The sequence below is a fragment of the Elephantulus edwardii genome, unplaced genomic scaffold (assembly GCF_000299155.1).
Source record: "Elephantulus edwardii isolate Elephantulus edwardi_28Jun2011 unplaced genomic scaffold, EleEdw1.0 scaffold00113, whole genome shotgun sequence".
In the NCBI taxonomy this organism is placed as follows: domain Eukaryota; kingdom Metazoa; phylum Chordata; class Mammalia; order Macroscelidea; family Macroscelididae; genus Elephantulus; species Elephantulus edwardii.
This window is the reverse complement of record NW_006399863.1, coordinates 2,059,075-2,075,952: the sequence shown is the minus strand read 5'-3', so window position 1 is coordinate 2,075,952 and position 16,878 is coordinate 2,059,075. Positions and strand designations below refer to the sequence as shown.

At 41.1% G+C, this 16,878-nt stretch overlaps 1 protein-coding gene across 1 annotated transcript in view; it reads right to left on the bottom strand.

Moving 5' to 3' along the window:
- Positions 1-16,878, bottom strand: part of LOC102869211 (chromosome unknown open reading frame, human C3orf67) — a 367,433-nt gene that overhangs the window by 67,228 nt on the left and 283,327 nt on the right. The window contains exon 13 of the mRNA XM_006892192.1: positions 3,812-4,015. Coding sequence (XP_006892254.1) covers positions 3,812-4,015 — 204 coding nt within the window. The remainder of the gene's footprint in view (positions 1-3,811; positions 4,016-16,878) is intronic.

Sequence of the window (16,878 nt, the reverse complement as noted above, 5' to 3'; positions counted from 1 at the left end):
TCAATGGCACCTAATAATAGCAACAGTATGTCTCACACACAGCCCCAAGTACTTTATACGATTATGGCTTTGATTTTAACCTTAGCAGCTGGATTTCACAGTACGCTTCTAATAGGCTAAGGTGGGAGGCAGAGAGATTAGGAATTTGAAAAAAAATTTGAATGAATAATAAAGTGTCAAGTCAGTGACATTAGGTAGGGAAAGTTAAGAGAATAAAGAAGAAAGGATTCTGAGGGTCTGTAGACCAGCTGGATATGAAGAATGAAGGAGAAGAAGTGAAGATTAGTGCCAATGTGGTATCATTTACTGAAATACAGAGGGAAAGAGGGATTAAGATAAAGGCATGGATTAGATTAGGCAGGTTGAGTGTGAGATGGATGAAGGAATGAATGTACTATCAAAGAAATTGTTGTTCTGTGCTGTCAAGTTGCCCGTGACCCATAGTGACCCCATGTACGGCAGCTCTGAAGCCTGACCTGACTTACCTATCCACATTGCCCTAGTTACTGTATTCATCCATCCATCTCGTCCAGGGTCTTCCTCTCCTGCACTGCCCCTCTACCCTTCAGAGCATGATGTCTTTCTCTAAGGAGAAAGGTCCTTCCTGTGCATGGGCCCAAAGTTTGTGAGACGGAGCTTCAAAATCCTAGCCTCCAAGGAGAGACTTGGTTTTTACCCTCTATAAAATAGATCTATTTGTTTTCCTGGTGGTCCAATTACAGAGGGCTAAAAAGAGTATTGGCTGGGTGAGAGGGGGCTTGGAGTTGACGTCATTCTAGTGGTTGCCCACCTGCCTCTTCTATTTATCATAGTGTGGAACAACTGGTAATATAGAACACTTCTTAATTATTTTGAACACCCCAGAAACATTCAGGTCTATTTTCTCATTTCTTTTCAATGCTGCGTTGAGCCATCATTATTTCCTATTTGGTATATAAATATTAAAATTATGTTCTCAAAGGATGGTGAATGTATTGAGACAATATCTAGTTAATTTTTGAAATATCATTCTGACAAACAAAATGATGAGTTCCTTCCTTTCCTTTTTGCTGTCCTGGCACAATGTCTATAGAGGAAGTCACGAGCTCTCAGAAAGATCACCACGGTGCCTGGAAATTGCTCTGTTTAAACTCTACACAATCAATAAGATGCAGACTTCATTAAGGAATGCAGTTTTCCATTTGGGGATATTTCCAGTTTTTTAATAGACTGAATTTGATGCAATACTACACATATCTTATGAATATAAAGGTAGGTCTTGCAATATTTTCCTCTAGCTGAAAAACAAATGCTTTCAATTTCTCATTTGGTCAAACAGAGGGGCTATTAAGTTCATTACCAAAGGTGTTATTTTTGGCCGTACACTTTAGAGTGGAATAGTTGTCATGCAGGAGACTTCAGTCCTTGCCAGAACAGGACAGTGATGAGAACACGGTATCCAGGGCAACCACGAGTTCAGCCTTTTCCGTCCATAAATAATCATTCCTCAGCTTGCCCTTTGTAACGCTGGACTCTCAGCTACTTCATGACAGAATGGGCTTGATCAGGAGGTCTCTGCTCTTTTTCTTATTTGAGTTTTAAATGACTGCCAAGGAGCAGTTTATAGGAAAGGCAGCGTTTCCATTCTCTTGTAGCTTGGAGAGGCAAAAATCTGCCATTGACTCTTAAGTTCTTAGCTTTGGCTACAAGGACACTCAGAGGAACTGGAACACAGCGAGGTTTATGCTTGAGCGCTGGCTACTTGTTGGCCTGAAAGCTGCCAGAGGCCACAGTATGCGGAAAGTTTCGTGAAATGCAAACACAATTAAGGCAAGAGAAGAACCCTGGGGGATAAGCATGGAAGAGAGATGGATGACTAACACTAATAAAAAGGTAACCACCTTCCCCCACCCCCCAATCTCTTTAGAGCTAATTTAAATGCCTTTTTTCTCTGAAGATGTGTATGTTTTCTGGGGGCATGGAAACCTCACCTTCTAGTGGATAGATGCAGTGGCTCCGGAAGTCATAGAATAAGAAGTTACATATCACAGTGGTGTTCGGAGCTCAGACTTAGTATTAGCCCACAATCTAGTAGAGCAGCGTGGGTAGTTTAAATCCACCAACTGCTCCGCAGCAGAAAGACAAGCAGTGTTTTTCCTTCAAGACTTAACAGGCTCAGAAACCCAAGGAAAAACTGTCATGAGTCAGCAACAACCTGACACGGTGGGTTTGGGTTTATATTTGAATCACTTTACTAAGGAGCCTCAGGTTTCATACCTGGAAAGTGTGAGATCTCACAGTGCTTACCACACCGAGCCGTGGTGCGGAGCAAATTAGGTAACACCTAGAAAACATGAGATGTCAGCGCCTGCGAGCTTACCTACGAAGAAGTGAGAGGCCTAGAAGACACTGGCTTGAGGATAGAAAGAGAAAGTAAAATGAATAAATTTTATCCTATTGTTAATGTAAAGATCCTATCTTTACATAATCACAAACAACATTAGAATATTACAATTCTAAATATCCTTTCAAAAATGATACAGTAAAAATGGAATTTTCCGATGGATGAAACGGTATTTGAATATGTTTGCTGTGACACTGAACATCACCTTGTAAGTAAACATTCTTTGGAGCTATATTGTTGTAGATGTCCTGTGCAGTTGAGTATGACTCATAGTGACCCAATGAACCACAGACCTGAACCCTGTTCTATCCTGTGCCGTCCTGATCAAACTCAACACACTTGAACCCATTGTTGCAGACATTTATCAATCCACCTCATTGAGGGTCTTCTTCCATTTCCCTGACCCTCTGCATTTCTAATTATGATGTCCCTTTCTAAGGAATAGCCTCTCCTATCTACCTGTCCAAAGTATGAGGGGCGAAGCTTTCATACTTTGACACTAAGAATTGCTCTAGTTGTACTTCCTCTAAGATACATGTTTGTTCTTTTGGAAGTCTACATAGCTGTAACTACCAATGCCAGTATAACAATAATGGTTGTTATTTTTATTTTCCTTACTCCACTTCCTGTACTATACTGGACTGTTTATGCTTTGTCTTTCCAATTAAACCATAAGGTTCTTGAGGGGCTATTAGGAGAAGGGGCTGACTTAGCACACTCAACTCTGACCTGACATGTATGGAAACTTGATCCCAGCTTTCTGTTTAATCACCTGAAAATCAGGAAGGCACAGAGCTGCTCAATCTCCTCTGTCAGGTCCTACTGAGGATTATGGACTGTTTTTCAAAGTGCCCTATCTGTGCAAACATATGAGAATGCACATTGCTGAAACGCCCACAGCACTGACCATGGCCCCTCCGACACAGGGATGTGCCATAAACATCTGGTAACTTCTATAGATGCTTCTTTTCTTCTCTTAACATCTGTGCAATACCCAGTGTATTTACAGACTCCTCTTCCCAGTTTTTTTCTTTATTCATTTCATATTTAACCAACACTGAGCTCTTCCTTGTGCTGAGAGTGGTGCGAGGCACTGGAAATACAGTGGGGTACTCAGAGTCTATGATAAAATTATTCTTTTTTTCTTTCACTCTGTTGTCTAATACACTATGCTATGATAATATATGTAGTAATAGATATCTTTTTTTCTGAGTACGTATATTATTGTCTACAAATAAAGTGATTGAAGAAAGGACTATGGCACTTCCTAATTTTTGTCCCCAGTTCTAAAACATTGCATTTCTGAGTAGGCTTTCCCTATTTCTCCGGGGCGTGGCACTGGATTTCCCAGTTGAGACTGGGCTTTGCCCGGAAGGAGCCTGCTCCTCGCTAAGGCAATGGAACAGAGATGCACAGCCTGGTACTCACGGGTGGCAGGCAGGAGTTCCAGGTGGTCGTGTCGTCACTGCTGGTGCTTATGCTGACATTACAGTTGTCAACCTGGGATGCGCTCAGGCCGTGCGGAGCCCCTGCCTCCTCCAGCTCTTCATTCTGCTGCCGCCGTAGGCTTGCCAGCATCTGCAACTCAGATTCACTCATCTGGCTGGGCTGATAGTTCCTACAGTCATATTCCTGAGCAACAGGAGAGAAAAGGACAGTGGGTCAGGTCATTCGGCCTTTTTCAATGTCAAGTGTTATCAACAAATGCCACTCCTCCACCTTCAGGCCTTCCACGGCACCCCACTGCTAGAGGCCAGATCCTCAGTATGTCTTCAAGGGCTGCCTGCCTCATCTGCGCCTAGTTCATCTGGTCTCTTTTGCTCCTGACAGGCCAGCCACACTGTCCTTATTGTTGTGACTCATAGCGACCCTATGTACAACAGCCCTAAACCCTGCTCTATCCTGGCCAATCTTTTTGTCTCTGACACACCTACCCCCAATTAGCTCAGTCACTGAATAAATACATCTCATCAAGGTTCTTCCTCCCTTTTGTGTCCCTTTTGTCCCCCAAGCATGATGTCCAAAGTATGTCAGACAAAGCTTCAGAATCCCTGCCTCCAAGGAGCAGTCTAGTTTCACCCTCTTTAGGACAAACCTCTTTGTTTTCCTAGCAGTCAATTGTACATTCAATACTCTTCTCCAGCACCACAGCTTAAAGGAATCAACTCTCCTTCTATCATCTATAGTCATTGTACAGCTTTCTGATGCGTAGCAAGTAACTGCGAAGCCTATGGCCTGGATCAGGTGCACTTTTAGTCTCCAGACTGTGCTTCATTAAGATCCACAAAATCATGAAACTTGTGACTGTTTTCGGTCCTGTGCCTGTGATAACATCTGTGCAGTGTGTTACAGCTAAATCCTAGCCTTCCGGCTAGGATTTCATGATCCAAATGAAGTGTCATTTTCCCCAGGGGAACCCTTTCTGACAACCTCAAACTAAGCTAGAGTGTGCTAGGATCACAGAATCTTTAAAAATGTTCATTCTTAGTTATCATAATGACATGTGTTATTATTTCTTATTCCCTCTGTATTTCCCATGTCTGGCACCTAGTGGGACTTAGGATTGACGAAATAAGCAAAAATTCAAAGCAACTCTTAAAAAATTATTTTCTATAAGGTGAAAAATATCCACATTTATAAGGGAATTAATAGAATTCATCATGAGCACGATGCAAATATATTCAATTTATAGGAAGATGGAGAATGAGAAATGCTGAGAAAAGTTTGTCGAATCAAATGTGAAAGTAGGATGGGCCCTTGTGAGATATGAAAACCAGAAAAGGCTCCCAGCTCCACTAGAGGCCTGCACTGATGTGAATTACAGATGTAAGGAGCCAGCAAGTGCTGCTTTGCAGACCATGACTACCAATGTTCTCTTTAAAGGATACAAGAAAGACTCTATCAATGTACAGAATGGAGAGAGGGACACAGAATTTCCAAAACACCCTTTCCCTTTTCCTCTGGTCTAAAGTCAGCATGACAGCAAATTCTAATTTCAATACTATTTACATCCAGGACCAGCATCTAACTTTTAAGAGGTCTGAAATGTCAATGTGCATCAGGAAATACTGGTTTCACTCACAAAAGTTTCCTTTCCAAGACATAGTGGGATTTTTTCATATATACAAACTAATACATGTATGTTTTTGGATTGACCACAGAGACAGTTCTAGCTCACAGGGAAAAAAACGTTAAGGAGGTAAAACTTTGAAAAAAAAATTTTGGAATTCTTATGACATTAAATGCTTTAGAGCAAAGCACTATTATCATCACAATTTGGGGGTTATAGAAGCTTACTATCGATAACACACGGAGGAGATTTTCTGGAAGGTGGAAATTCATTTAAATCCTTAGAGTTAATGGTGTCAGCAGGTGGGTGCCCCGAGACACAATGCAATCTCTAAGAGAAGATTTCATGAATGTTTAAAATGCTGTGAGATGGTCAACGGAGTGTTGAGGGCAAGTTAGATAGGACAAGAAGCACAAAATTTAGAAAAAAAAATTTGCCCATACAAAAGGAGAGGGAAATAATTTAAATTAAAAAGAAGTAGCTGAGATGGGGTGTGCAAATACATGAGAAGATACTCAATATTAGTCATCAGAAAAATGCAGATCAAAACCACAATGGGATATTACTATATATAGTGGCTAAACAGACATGAGTGACCAATGCGAACGAGCACGTGAAATGAGTACTCTCAGACACTGCTGGTGAGATGGTAAAATGGTGAAATCACTCCGGAAAAAGTTAGGGAATTCCTCAAGTAGCTTTACCTAAGTTACCAAATGTCCCAGGTATTTCACTCCTAGATATGTATCCAGAAGAACTGAAAACACAGATCCACATAAAAACTTGGACAGGAATGTTCACAGCAGCATTATTCACAATATTCATGGAGCACAAACAATTTGTATGACCATTAATTGATGACTAGATATAAAAACTAGATATAAGAAAAAATAATAAAAAACTAATATAAAAAAACTAGATATAAGAACTACCAGAAGTCCAGGCTGGGTTTAGAAGGGGTCGTGGTACTAGGGATATTGTAGCTGATGTTAGATGGATCTTGGCTGAAAACAGGGAATACAAGAGGAATGTCTATCTGTGTTTCATTGACTATGCAAAGGCATTTGACTGTGTGGATCATAACAAACTATGGCTGACTCTGAGAAGAATGGGAATCCCAGAACACTTGATCGTTCTAATGCGAAACCTATACTTGGACCAGGAGGCAGTCGTCAGAACAGAGCAAGGGAACACTGCATGGTTCAAAATTGGGAAGGGCGTACGCCAGGGATGCATCCTATCTCCATACCTTTTCAACCTATATGCAGAACAGATTATCCGGGAGGCTGGGCTCTATGAGGAGAAATGTGGGGTCAGGATTGGTGGACGATTTATCAACAATCTGCGTTATGCAGATAATACAACCCTGCTTGCTGAAACTGAAGAGGACCTGAAGCACCTGCTGCAGAGGGTCAAGGACGGCAGCCTACAATATGGATTGAGGCTCAATGTCAAGAAGACAAAGATTCTCACCACTGGACCAATTGGCAGCATCAGGATGGATGGTAAAGAGATTGAGATTGTACACAGCTTTAGTTTGCTTGGCTCCACAGTCAACAGTCTTGGCACCAGCAGCCAGGAAATTAAAAGGCGCATTGCAATGGGAAAGTCTGCTGTTAGGGACCTCTCTAAAGTACTGAACAGCAATGGTGTCTCTCTGGAGACTAAGGTGTGTCTGATACAGGCCATGGTCTTCGCAATCACTTGTTATGCATCAGAGAGTTGGACAATGACCAAGGAGGATAGAAGGAGAATTGATGCCTTTGAGCTGTGGTGCCGGAGAAGAGTTTTGAGAATACCATGGACTGCTAGGAAAACAAACAGATTTGTCCTGGAAAGGGTTAAACTGGGTGGCTCCTTGGAGGCAAGGATTCTGGGGCTCCATCTGACATACTTTGGACATGTTGTGAGGAGAGACTGGTCCTTGGAGAAGGACCTCATGCTTGGGAGGGTGGAGGGACAGCGCAGGAGGGGAAGGTCCTCTATGAGGTGGATTGATTCAGTGACTGGGATAATTGGGATGGGAGTGTCAGAAACAATGCGATTGGCACAGGACAGAGCAGAGTTTAGGGCTGTTGTACATAGGGTTGCTATGAGTCGCAAGCGACTCGACGGCACATAACAACAACAGATATAAAAATGTGGCCAATGCATATAACGGGAGATTATTCAGCCATAAAATGAAATGGAATGAAACGAAATGCTGCAACATGGACAGACCTTGAAAACACCATGCTAAGTGCAACAAGCGAGACACGAAAGGTCACGCACTGCACTAATCCATCATCTGACCTGGTCAGCACAGGCAGATCCCTAGAAGCATGGATTAGCGCAATTGGTGATTGCCAAAGGTTGGCTATTCGGAGCAAGGAAAAGTGACTGCTAATGACTGCAGGATTTCTTTCAAGGGTGATGAAAATGTTCGAAATCAGATAATGGTGATTGTTGTAGCTCCTTGTGAATAAATAAAATACTATTAGATTGTATACTTTAAAAGGGAAATTTTCTTGGCATACAAGTTGTTTTACAATTAAAGTGATGTTGTTTTTAAGTGCCACTGAGTCAAGTATGACTTATAGCGACCCTGTGAACAGATCTGAACCCTGTTCTATTCTGTGCCATCCTCATCATCTCCGATAAACTTAGACCCATTGTTGCAGTCACCATGTCAATCTACCTTGTTGAGGGTCTTCTCTCTTTTGCTGAACCTCCACCTTTGTAAGCATGATGTCTATTTCCAAGGAATAGCTCAAAGCTGAAACCTTCGGAGGAGCAGACTGCCTGGTATTTTCTCCTGTGGAGTTTCTGAGTGGTTTGGAATCATTGACTTGTTCTATTAGCAGGTGAGCTGCTTAACCACTGTGTTATCTTATGTGACACAATAGCTGGTAAAGATATATGTGAGGGGTTTTGCAAACTCGATTTATACCTCTATTAGAAAATGTGTATTTGCCTTCCTAATATGCTTATTTGTTAAATTAAACACATACACAAGGACATTAAAAAAATAGTATGTCTGGCTTAAGATACACATAGAAATATAAGTTAAAATTGTTGAGATAAGAATAAAAACAAATGAGGGGACAGAACATTTTCTTCTTGAAGTCCAAGAGATTGTTTGGTATATGATCTCTGGAGTGAATCTATCCCTCTTGGAAGACCACCAACAGAACAAGAAGGCAAGCAGCCTTAACCCAAGATCACCAGTAAGGTGATAAAGTGTCCTCCCTTTCCCCCTTCACATCAACGCCCCTGTTCAGCATGAAGAAGCCAGAGAATCGGCATCCAGTTCCCAAATCAGTAAGACAGTTGATTTAACTACCATTGGAAAATGCTTGTAATTTTCCTGTAGCATCTGGTCCCCACTGGATCACTTTCATTTCCTTCACCTGCTCCCCCCCACCAACCAATTTCTGCAGCTCTGCAATTGCATCCCTGCCCATCCTCACCCTTCTGCCCCCAACCCTCACCTCCTTGTACCCCCAATTTTTTTCCCAATAAAAATAAAAAAAGAAAAAAAAGACCACCAAATTGGCAATCAATACATGTACTTTCTGTGCCATCGAGTCACTTGAGACCCTATGTACAACTCTGAACCCTGTTCTATCCTTTGCCAACCTTATTGTCTCTGTCACATCTACCCCCATTACCCCAGTCACTGAATCAATCCATCTTATCCAGGGTCTTAGTCTCTTGCGCTGTTTCTCCACCCTCCCAAGCATGATGTCTTTCTCCAAGGACTGGTCCCTCCTTGCATCATGCCCAAAGAATTTCATATGAAGCATCAGAATCCTTGCCTTCAAGAAGCAGTCTGGTTTCACCCTCTCCTGAACAAACCTGTTTGTTCTCCTAGCTGTCCATGGTATACTCTTCTCCAGCACCACAGCTCAAAGTCATCAGTTCTCCTTCTATCATCCCTAGTCATTGTCCAGCTTTCTGATACATAGCAAGTAATTGCAAAGAACATCATCTGGATCAGGTACACCTTTGTCTCCAATATGACATCACTGCTCTTCAGGACTCTGGAGAGGTCCATGACAGCAGATTTTCCCAATGCAATTTGTCTTTTAATTTCCTGACTCATGGCACCAAGAATGTTGATTCTGGAGCCAAGCAAACTGAAGCTGTTGAAAATCTCAGTCTCTTCACCATCTATCATGATCCTGCCAGTCAGCCCAGTGGTGAGAATCTTTGTTTTGTTGATGTTGAGCTTCAGTCCATACTGAAGGCTGCAGTCCTTGACATTCTCCACCAAGCGCTTCTCAGCTGAGCAACTGGGTTTCTCCTCAGTTTCAATAAGCAAGCATTAATATATATTGAGTCCCAATTGTGTACCACACATGATTCATGATAACTTTGCTTAAAACTCTAAATATCTATGATTTTATTTCATAGAATAGTAAAATGTATTCAGATAAAAACAAAAAGGAGCAGAGGGGGAAGTGACTTTCAGGGTGATGGAAAGAAACACCTGTGGCAGAGACAGGCCCCCATATAAAATTTTGATTTGCAAACTTTTCAGTAATTTCAGTATCATCAGAAAGATTAAATAATTTATGATTTTTCTTTTAAAGAAATCTTGCAACACAGTCTAGCCATTAAAGTGGAGTCCAGGACAAGATGTCACCAAATCAAATTAATTATGAGGTGGGGAGAGGAAATGTGCCTTATGTAATTCTCTCTCTGAAAGGCTCAAAATGTTACATCTAACCCGATTTCATCTCAAAATATCCTTGTAGGAAAAAGGGGGGGGCATTATCAATCAGGTTTATTTTAGAAACAAGGTAATGGGCTCAGGGCTATAAAACTCAGCTGTTCTCAAATTCCCAGGCAAATCTTTTGCTCACTAAGCCATTCAAGCTGTTCATTTTCATTTATCGTTCAACAAATGTTACTGAGGTGCTAAGCCAGGGAGGTTTCAAAGACAAGGAAGATGTAACCTCTCCCTTCACAGGACTTAGAGCCTAGCAGCACAATTAAGATTTACAAATTAAAAATAATAAAGTAGTATATGGTGCTCTGGTGACCTAGTGGTAAAAAGCTGTACTGCAATCCCAAAGGCAAGTGGTTCAAATCTACTAGCTGCTCCACAGGAGAATGGCCATTTCTTTCTATATGATTTACTGCCTCTGAAAACCCTCTGGAAGTCAACCATGAGTTGGCTTCCACTGGATGGCACACAACAACAACAACAACAATAGTATCACAGAGGTTTGATTAAAAAAAAAAAAAAGAACTGGTGACTCCAGCAAAAAAACAACAACAACAAACCCAACACATCTACCAACTAAAAAAAATCTTTCAACTGCATATTCTTTGCCCAATCTTTCTTCTGAAACTTTCAAAACAAACTAGTTTAATCAACTTAACTTGTGCCTATAGAATTTTATGAACCTCAGAGAAGAACCAGACTGCTGAACTATGGCCAACGCAGAACCACGCATACAACTGCAGCGGAGAGGAGAAACGAGACGAAGTTGGGTCGAGAACACTCTCTGTTCTTTGCTGAAGGAACAGAAGAGGATTCCGAGAAATCACGCAGTTTTCCTGTTCTGAAGTCTTACATTTCGGATAAAGACTTTCTGAATCAGGCTGAGATTGGATAGTACGTGATATATATGCCAAAAGAGACCACATTTTACTAAAGATCTTCAAGTAGGGTCAAAATTGGTACTAGAAAGAGTAGAACAGATTCTCATGGAAAAAAAGGCAACACGAGAGAAAAGACATACAAAGTGGTCAGGCATGTCAGAAGACACTTCTTGTAGGATCAGTCAAAACTGCATGGAGGCGATGGCACTGAGGCTGGGCTGTGAAAAACAGGAAGGGTGACGTGGCCGCGTGTTCCAGCTACACAGCAGGGAAACAAAGTCGTATTGTGGGTTACTGCTAGTCTTAGATGCATTAAGTAACTATAAAGCCATATTATGTGTTACTATTAGCCTTAATGTTTTAGTTAGCACTCTTAGAGAAGGAATTGCACAAATGGGTGGCTTTGACAGAGTCCATTTTCTTACAGTGTAGGAAGCTGCAAGTCTAGGTACAGGATCCCAGCCCCAGTTAAAGGTGTTCTCTCTCCACCTAAAGAAAAGTCTTATTCCTTACAGGGTCTCTTCCTCAAGTCCTTCTGGCACCAGCCTTTCTCCACTTGGGCTTGCTTTCATCTGGGCCTAATCTCTCCTTTCACGTCTCAAACTGATGGTTTAACACACACCCTACACCAATATGGCCTCATAAACGTAACAAAGAGCTCCTATTCCTACATGGCATCACATCCATAGATATAGGGACTTGGGTTTCTTCTATGGGGGCACACAATTCAATTTATATTTTAGATTGAGACTGACATGCTGCCTACTGCACTAAGAAGGCATCTCAATCTGTGTTTTAGAAATGTAATCAGCAACACTGTTGCAAAGCAAGACAGATGAAAATACCTATAACTTAATGTAAACCTTGCAAAACAAAATGGCTTTCCCTGCCCTGCCCAGATTTTGTTACAAAGATCAAGGATCTACTGAGATACACTTCAGAGCACCACTATGGAAATGATCAAATGTTCATCAATAATATAAGAGATCAATAAATAAATGGTGGTGTATTCACACAGTGTGACAGTATAGAAAAATAGGACTGAATGTAATACAACTCAATAGAACAACAACAGCCTGAATTTCAAAACTGAAATGCTTGAAGTGAGAGATGTCAGACAGAAAAGAACCTATACAGGTGAAATGAGCCTATACTCGGCTCTGGGGGAGGGGGGGTGGCGGGTGGGCTGAGTTACAGGAAGGGAGAATAAAAAGACTTCTAGGAAACTGGTACTATTCTCTTCCTTGATCTGGGTAATGGGCACATAGCCCAGCTTCTAAAGTCATCAAGTTATATGTTTAACACCCCCCCACACCTCGCCCCTCTGATCAACAGTAAAAAAGAATCTAGGGACAGCACAGGAGGGGAAGACCCTCCATGAGGTGGATTGATTCAGTGACTGGGGTAATCGGGATGGGTGTGTCAGAGGCAGTGCAACTGGCACAGGATAGAGCAGGGTTTATGGCTGTTGTATATAGGGTCGCTATGAGTCTCAAGAGACTCGACGGCATATAACAACAACAACAAGAACAAGACTACAACAATACTTCCAAGGAACTGATTATTGTTAATTGCTGGCACCTCAATCTGGATGTTGTTTTTGTTGTTGTTAGGTGCCCCTGAGTTGAGAATGACCCCCAGTGACCCTATGAATGACACATCTGAATCTTGTCCTGTCTTGTTAAAACCTTACAATCTCTGAAACACTAGAGCCCAATGCTACAGTTAGTTTGTTAATCCACCTGGTTTAGGGTCTTCCTCTCTCTTGCTGTCCCTCAACCTTCCACAAGCATGATGTCCTTCTCCAGTCAATAGTCTCTCCTAGCAACATGCCCAAAGTATGTGAGACGAAGTTTTAGCATCTTTGTCTCCAAGAAGCACTCTGGCTGCACCTTCTCCAAGACATATCTGTTTGTTCTTTTGGTAATCCACGGTATATTCTTCTCCAATACCATAGCTCAAAGGCATCATTTTTTTTCCTGTCATCCATATTCACTATTCAGCTCTCAGCAGCCTAGCAAGTGATTGAAAAGACTATGGCCTGAAAAAGGCATATTTTAGTCCTCAAACTAACATCAAAATACCAGAAGAATGTCTACTTGTGCTTTATTGACTATGCAAAGGAGTTTGACTGTGTTGATCATAACAAATTATGGCTAACATTGAGAAGAATGGGAGTCCCAGAACACTTAATTGTGCTAATGTGAAACTTAAACCTAGACCAAAAGGCTGTTGTACAGAGCAAGGGAACACTGCATGGTTTAAAATCAGGACAGGTATGTGTCAGGGTTGTATCTTTTCTCCAAACCTCTTTTATCTGTACACTGAGAAATTATTCAAGAAGCTGGACTGTATGAAGAGGAGTAAGGTATCAGGATTGGAGGAATTAATAACCATTGTCATGCAGATGACACAACTTTACTTGATTAAAGTGAGGAAGACTTAAAGTGCCTGCTGTGGAAGATCAAAGACTATAGCCTTCAATATGAATTGCATCTCAATAACAAGAAAATAAAAGTTCTCATGCCTGGATCTAGAGGCAACATTGTGGTAGATGAAGAAAAGATTAAAACTGTCAACAACATCTTTCTCAGATTCACTATCAATACATCTGGTACTCGGGAGATGTATTTTACTGGTAAAGTCGGCTGTCAGAGACCTCTCCAAATTTTGAGGAGCAAAGATGTTGGTTTAAAGACTAAATAAGAGGCCCTTTGTTTAGGCCACACTCTTTTCATTCTGGCTAGTCTTAGTGAAAAGAAGCAGCATTTTGGAAATGTAGCTGGACACTCGGTCTCACTGTAGTTTCAAATTTATTATTGATTCTTGAAACCATAACTTGAATATTTTGGAAGTCCTTGCTTTCATGCTAATCTTAAACTTTAATTGCAATTTTAATTTGAGAATTAATCTCTTCTCTGCTGCTATTTACAGACAATGTTTAATCTCTACATTGACATTTGAAACAATAGCGGATGGTAAATTCTCTTCACCAAATTAGCACACTAAAGAATTTGTTTCAATTTCTGGAGCTATACACCTCACACCAGAGTTTGCGCCAATTTATTTAGGGCTTAAGTTCACGGAAGAAAAACTGAATAGAAGACAATAGCCACAGACATAAGCTGTGGGTGACACATGCTTGCACATGTATCTAATTTGTAACTTATGGTAGCTTTTAGCCTGTGTCTTTAAACATGCAAAAGGGTAAATTAAAATATACTCAAGAGTCCAAGTTACAGTACAACCAGAGAAACGATAAAATCCAAGGGATGTCATGCCAACTGATGCAGCATAAATCAGGAGTCAGACCATTTGTAAGAACCAACTGGCCAGAACCTAGACCATATTTTATGTCAGCGGCATTCATGTGGACATTGGCATAGACAGACCCAGAGTCACTGCCTCTGAAATTTCTGCCACAAACATTTCAGCAGCAGATCAGGAGAGAATCTGTGGTCCTGGGCTCAAGGCACACTTCATTAACTTTGCACACCAGTTCTTTAAGATTGTCTCAGGGAGATGTTCTTGGGTAATTAAGCCCAACAGAGGCCTTGTAGAGAAAGAACTCTCACTTTTTTGAGGAGCACATGAGTTTGGCTTTTTTTTTTTTTAAAGATCTTTGTAGCTTTAGGCTAATATATTTTAAATGCATGCCTTAAATAGAAATATACTACACTGTGTTATGATAGTCAGTGTATTAATGTTCAGGAAGAATTATCTGACAAATTTTGCTGAACTCTTATTCACTTTAAAACAAAGAAAACAGGCCAAATCCACTGGAAGCTCACCATTACTCCAATTCATGGTGATCCTCTCTTGGTGTCCAAGACTAAATCTAAAATGGGTATAGATTACAGATTCCCTCATCCTTTTCCCCAAGAAGTGCCGGTGGGTTAAAAAGTGGACTGACCTTGTGATTAGCAGTTCAACACTTAACCTACATCACTAGGGCTCCTTTCTCAACCTTAGCCCATAGGGAGCTCTGGTGAGGGAGGCCTATGGAGGAATCACCAGAGATTCCTCTGGAGAAAGATGAGCAATTTCTTCTTGTGAGATTTACAGCCTCAGAAACCCAATGGGGAATCAACTATGAGTTGGTTCTGAGTTGGCAGAAATGAGTTGAAACTATGCTGTTTGGAAAACTGATAAAAAAAAATCTAATTGCCCAGGACCTATCTTCTGAGTTCAGAATTGTTGTTATGTACCATCAAGTCACAAGTGACCCCAACCTGACTCTCCAGAGGGTATTCAGAGGCAGTTAAATGCACAGGAAGAGACTGTCCATCTTTCTCCTATGGAGTAGATGGTGGATGTGAATCACATACCTTTAGGTTGGAACAAAACTCCTTCCCACTAAGCCCCCAGAGTGCCCTGTATTTGTAGAGATTGAGATATTCTTTGCCTCCCCACTCTCCAACCTATTTCCCTAATAACTCTAAAACTCTGAGAGATTGCTAACAAAAATGGTCCAGAGGTTCAGATCCACATAGACACACCTCAAAAAGAAAGCCTGGTAACCTATTTCCAGAAGCAATCAGTCCTTCAAAGCCTTACACATCACAGTTCAACTCTGAAATATTAGCAGGTCACTGTGAGTCAGAATCAACATAATAACAACTGATAACTGGTCCCAAGTTCAAAGCTCTTCGCATTTGAGCCAGAATTGATTCATAGCTGACTCTTTATTGGGTTTCTAAGGCTATAAATTGCCTGGGAGGAGACTACCCATCTTCTCCAGAAAAGCTTCTAATGGAGAGTGAGTGAGGCAAAGACTATCTCACAATGCAAGTCCAGGTTTAGTCCAGCAGTTCCAAGCCAGATTAACAAGGCACAATTCCTCAATACAGTTCAGCAGGACAAATTCAAGGAGCCTCTGATTTCCTCAGTCATCCAGCAAACTTTATCTTAAGAGCAGTTACAAGTCAGTAACTTGTAACTTCAATCATCCAGCAAGCAAAACCTTTAACTGTGTCCTTTATCTCCAGAGTTCCTCCGCTTACATCTTGCCACAGTCTCTTCCTAGTAATGCCACAATTTCTTCATCCTCTCTCCACCACAATCACCACTTTCTCTCACAGTGTGGAAAGTGTTCTTTTACTGGTCTCACAGCTATTGATGATTTTAACAGTTACTGCAGTTAAGGTAGCTATAGACCATGCTCCCACAGGGGGGCTAACACAATGGCTAGAAAAGCCACTTTTCAAGAATTCAGATACTCCAATAATTAAATTTAAAATGCTGCTGATTGCCTTCAAGTTGAGCAGACTCATAGTGACCCTATGAACAAAAGGCCTGAAACCCCTCTATAACTCAAGCATACTTCTAGACTATTTCACCTTTGCCAACCACTAAATTAGACACTTTACGCAAAGACAATGAAAGAAAGAAACTATACTGTGTAGTGTCAGCAAAAGTTCAACTGAAACATATTTTTTAACATGATTCAGAGCAACTTCCACATGGGATAGTTCTAGACCCAATCCAAATACATTTACTGGCAGTGCCTATTTAATCACCGAAATCTGTAGCTTCCAAATTCTGTAGCTTCAGCAGTACACTGACTGATAAAATGGAAATCATGACCTTGTCTTTTCAGAGGCAAGAATGTAGTTTCAACAAAACGTTAAAATATCAGACTTCTTTTCCAAAAGCTATTAATTGGGATGAGTGCCCAATTTAATAACGGAAACATTCTTTCCACAGTTAGCATTATGGATTATAAAATGCTATTAGTCCTTCCCAAACTCAATTAGATTCATCAACCACTAAATGAAACACCTATAATTTAGCTCTGTGAACATGGTAACTGCAGAGGGTGGTCTTTTTCTCC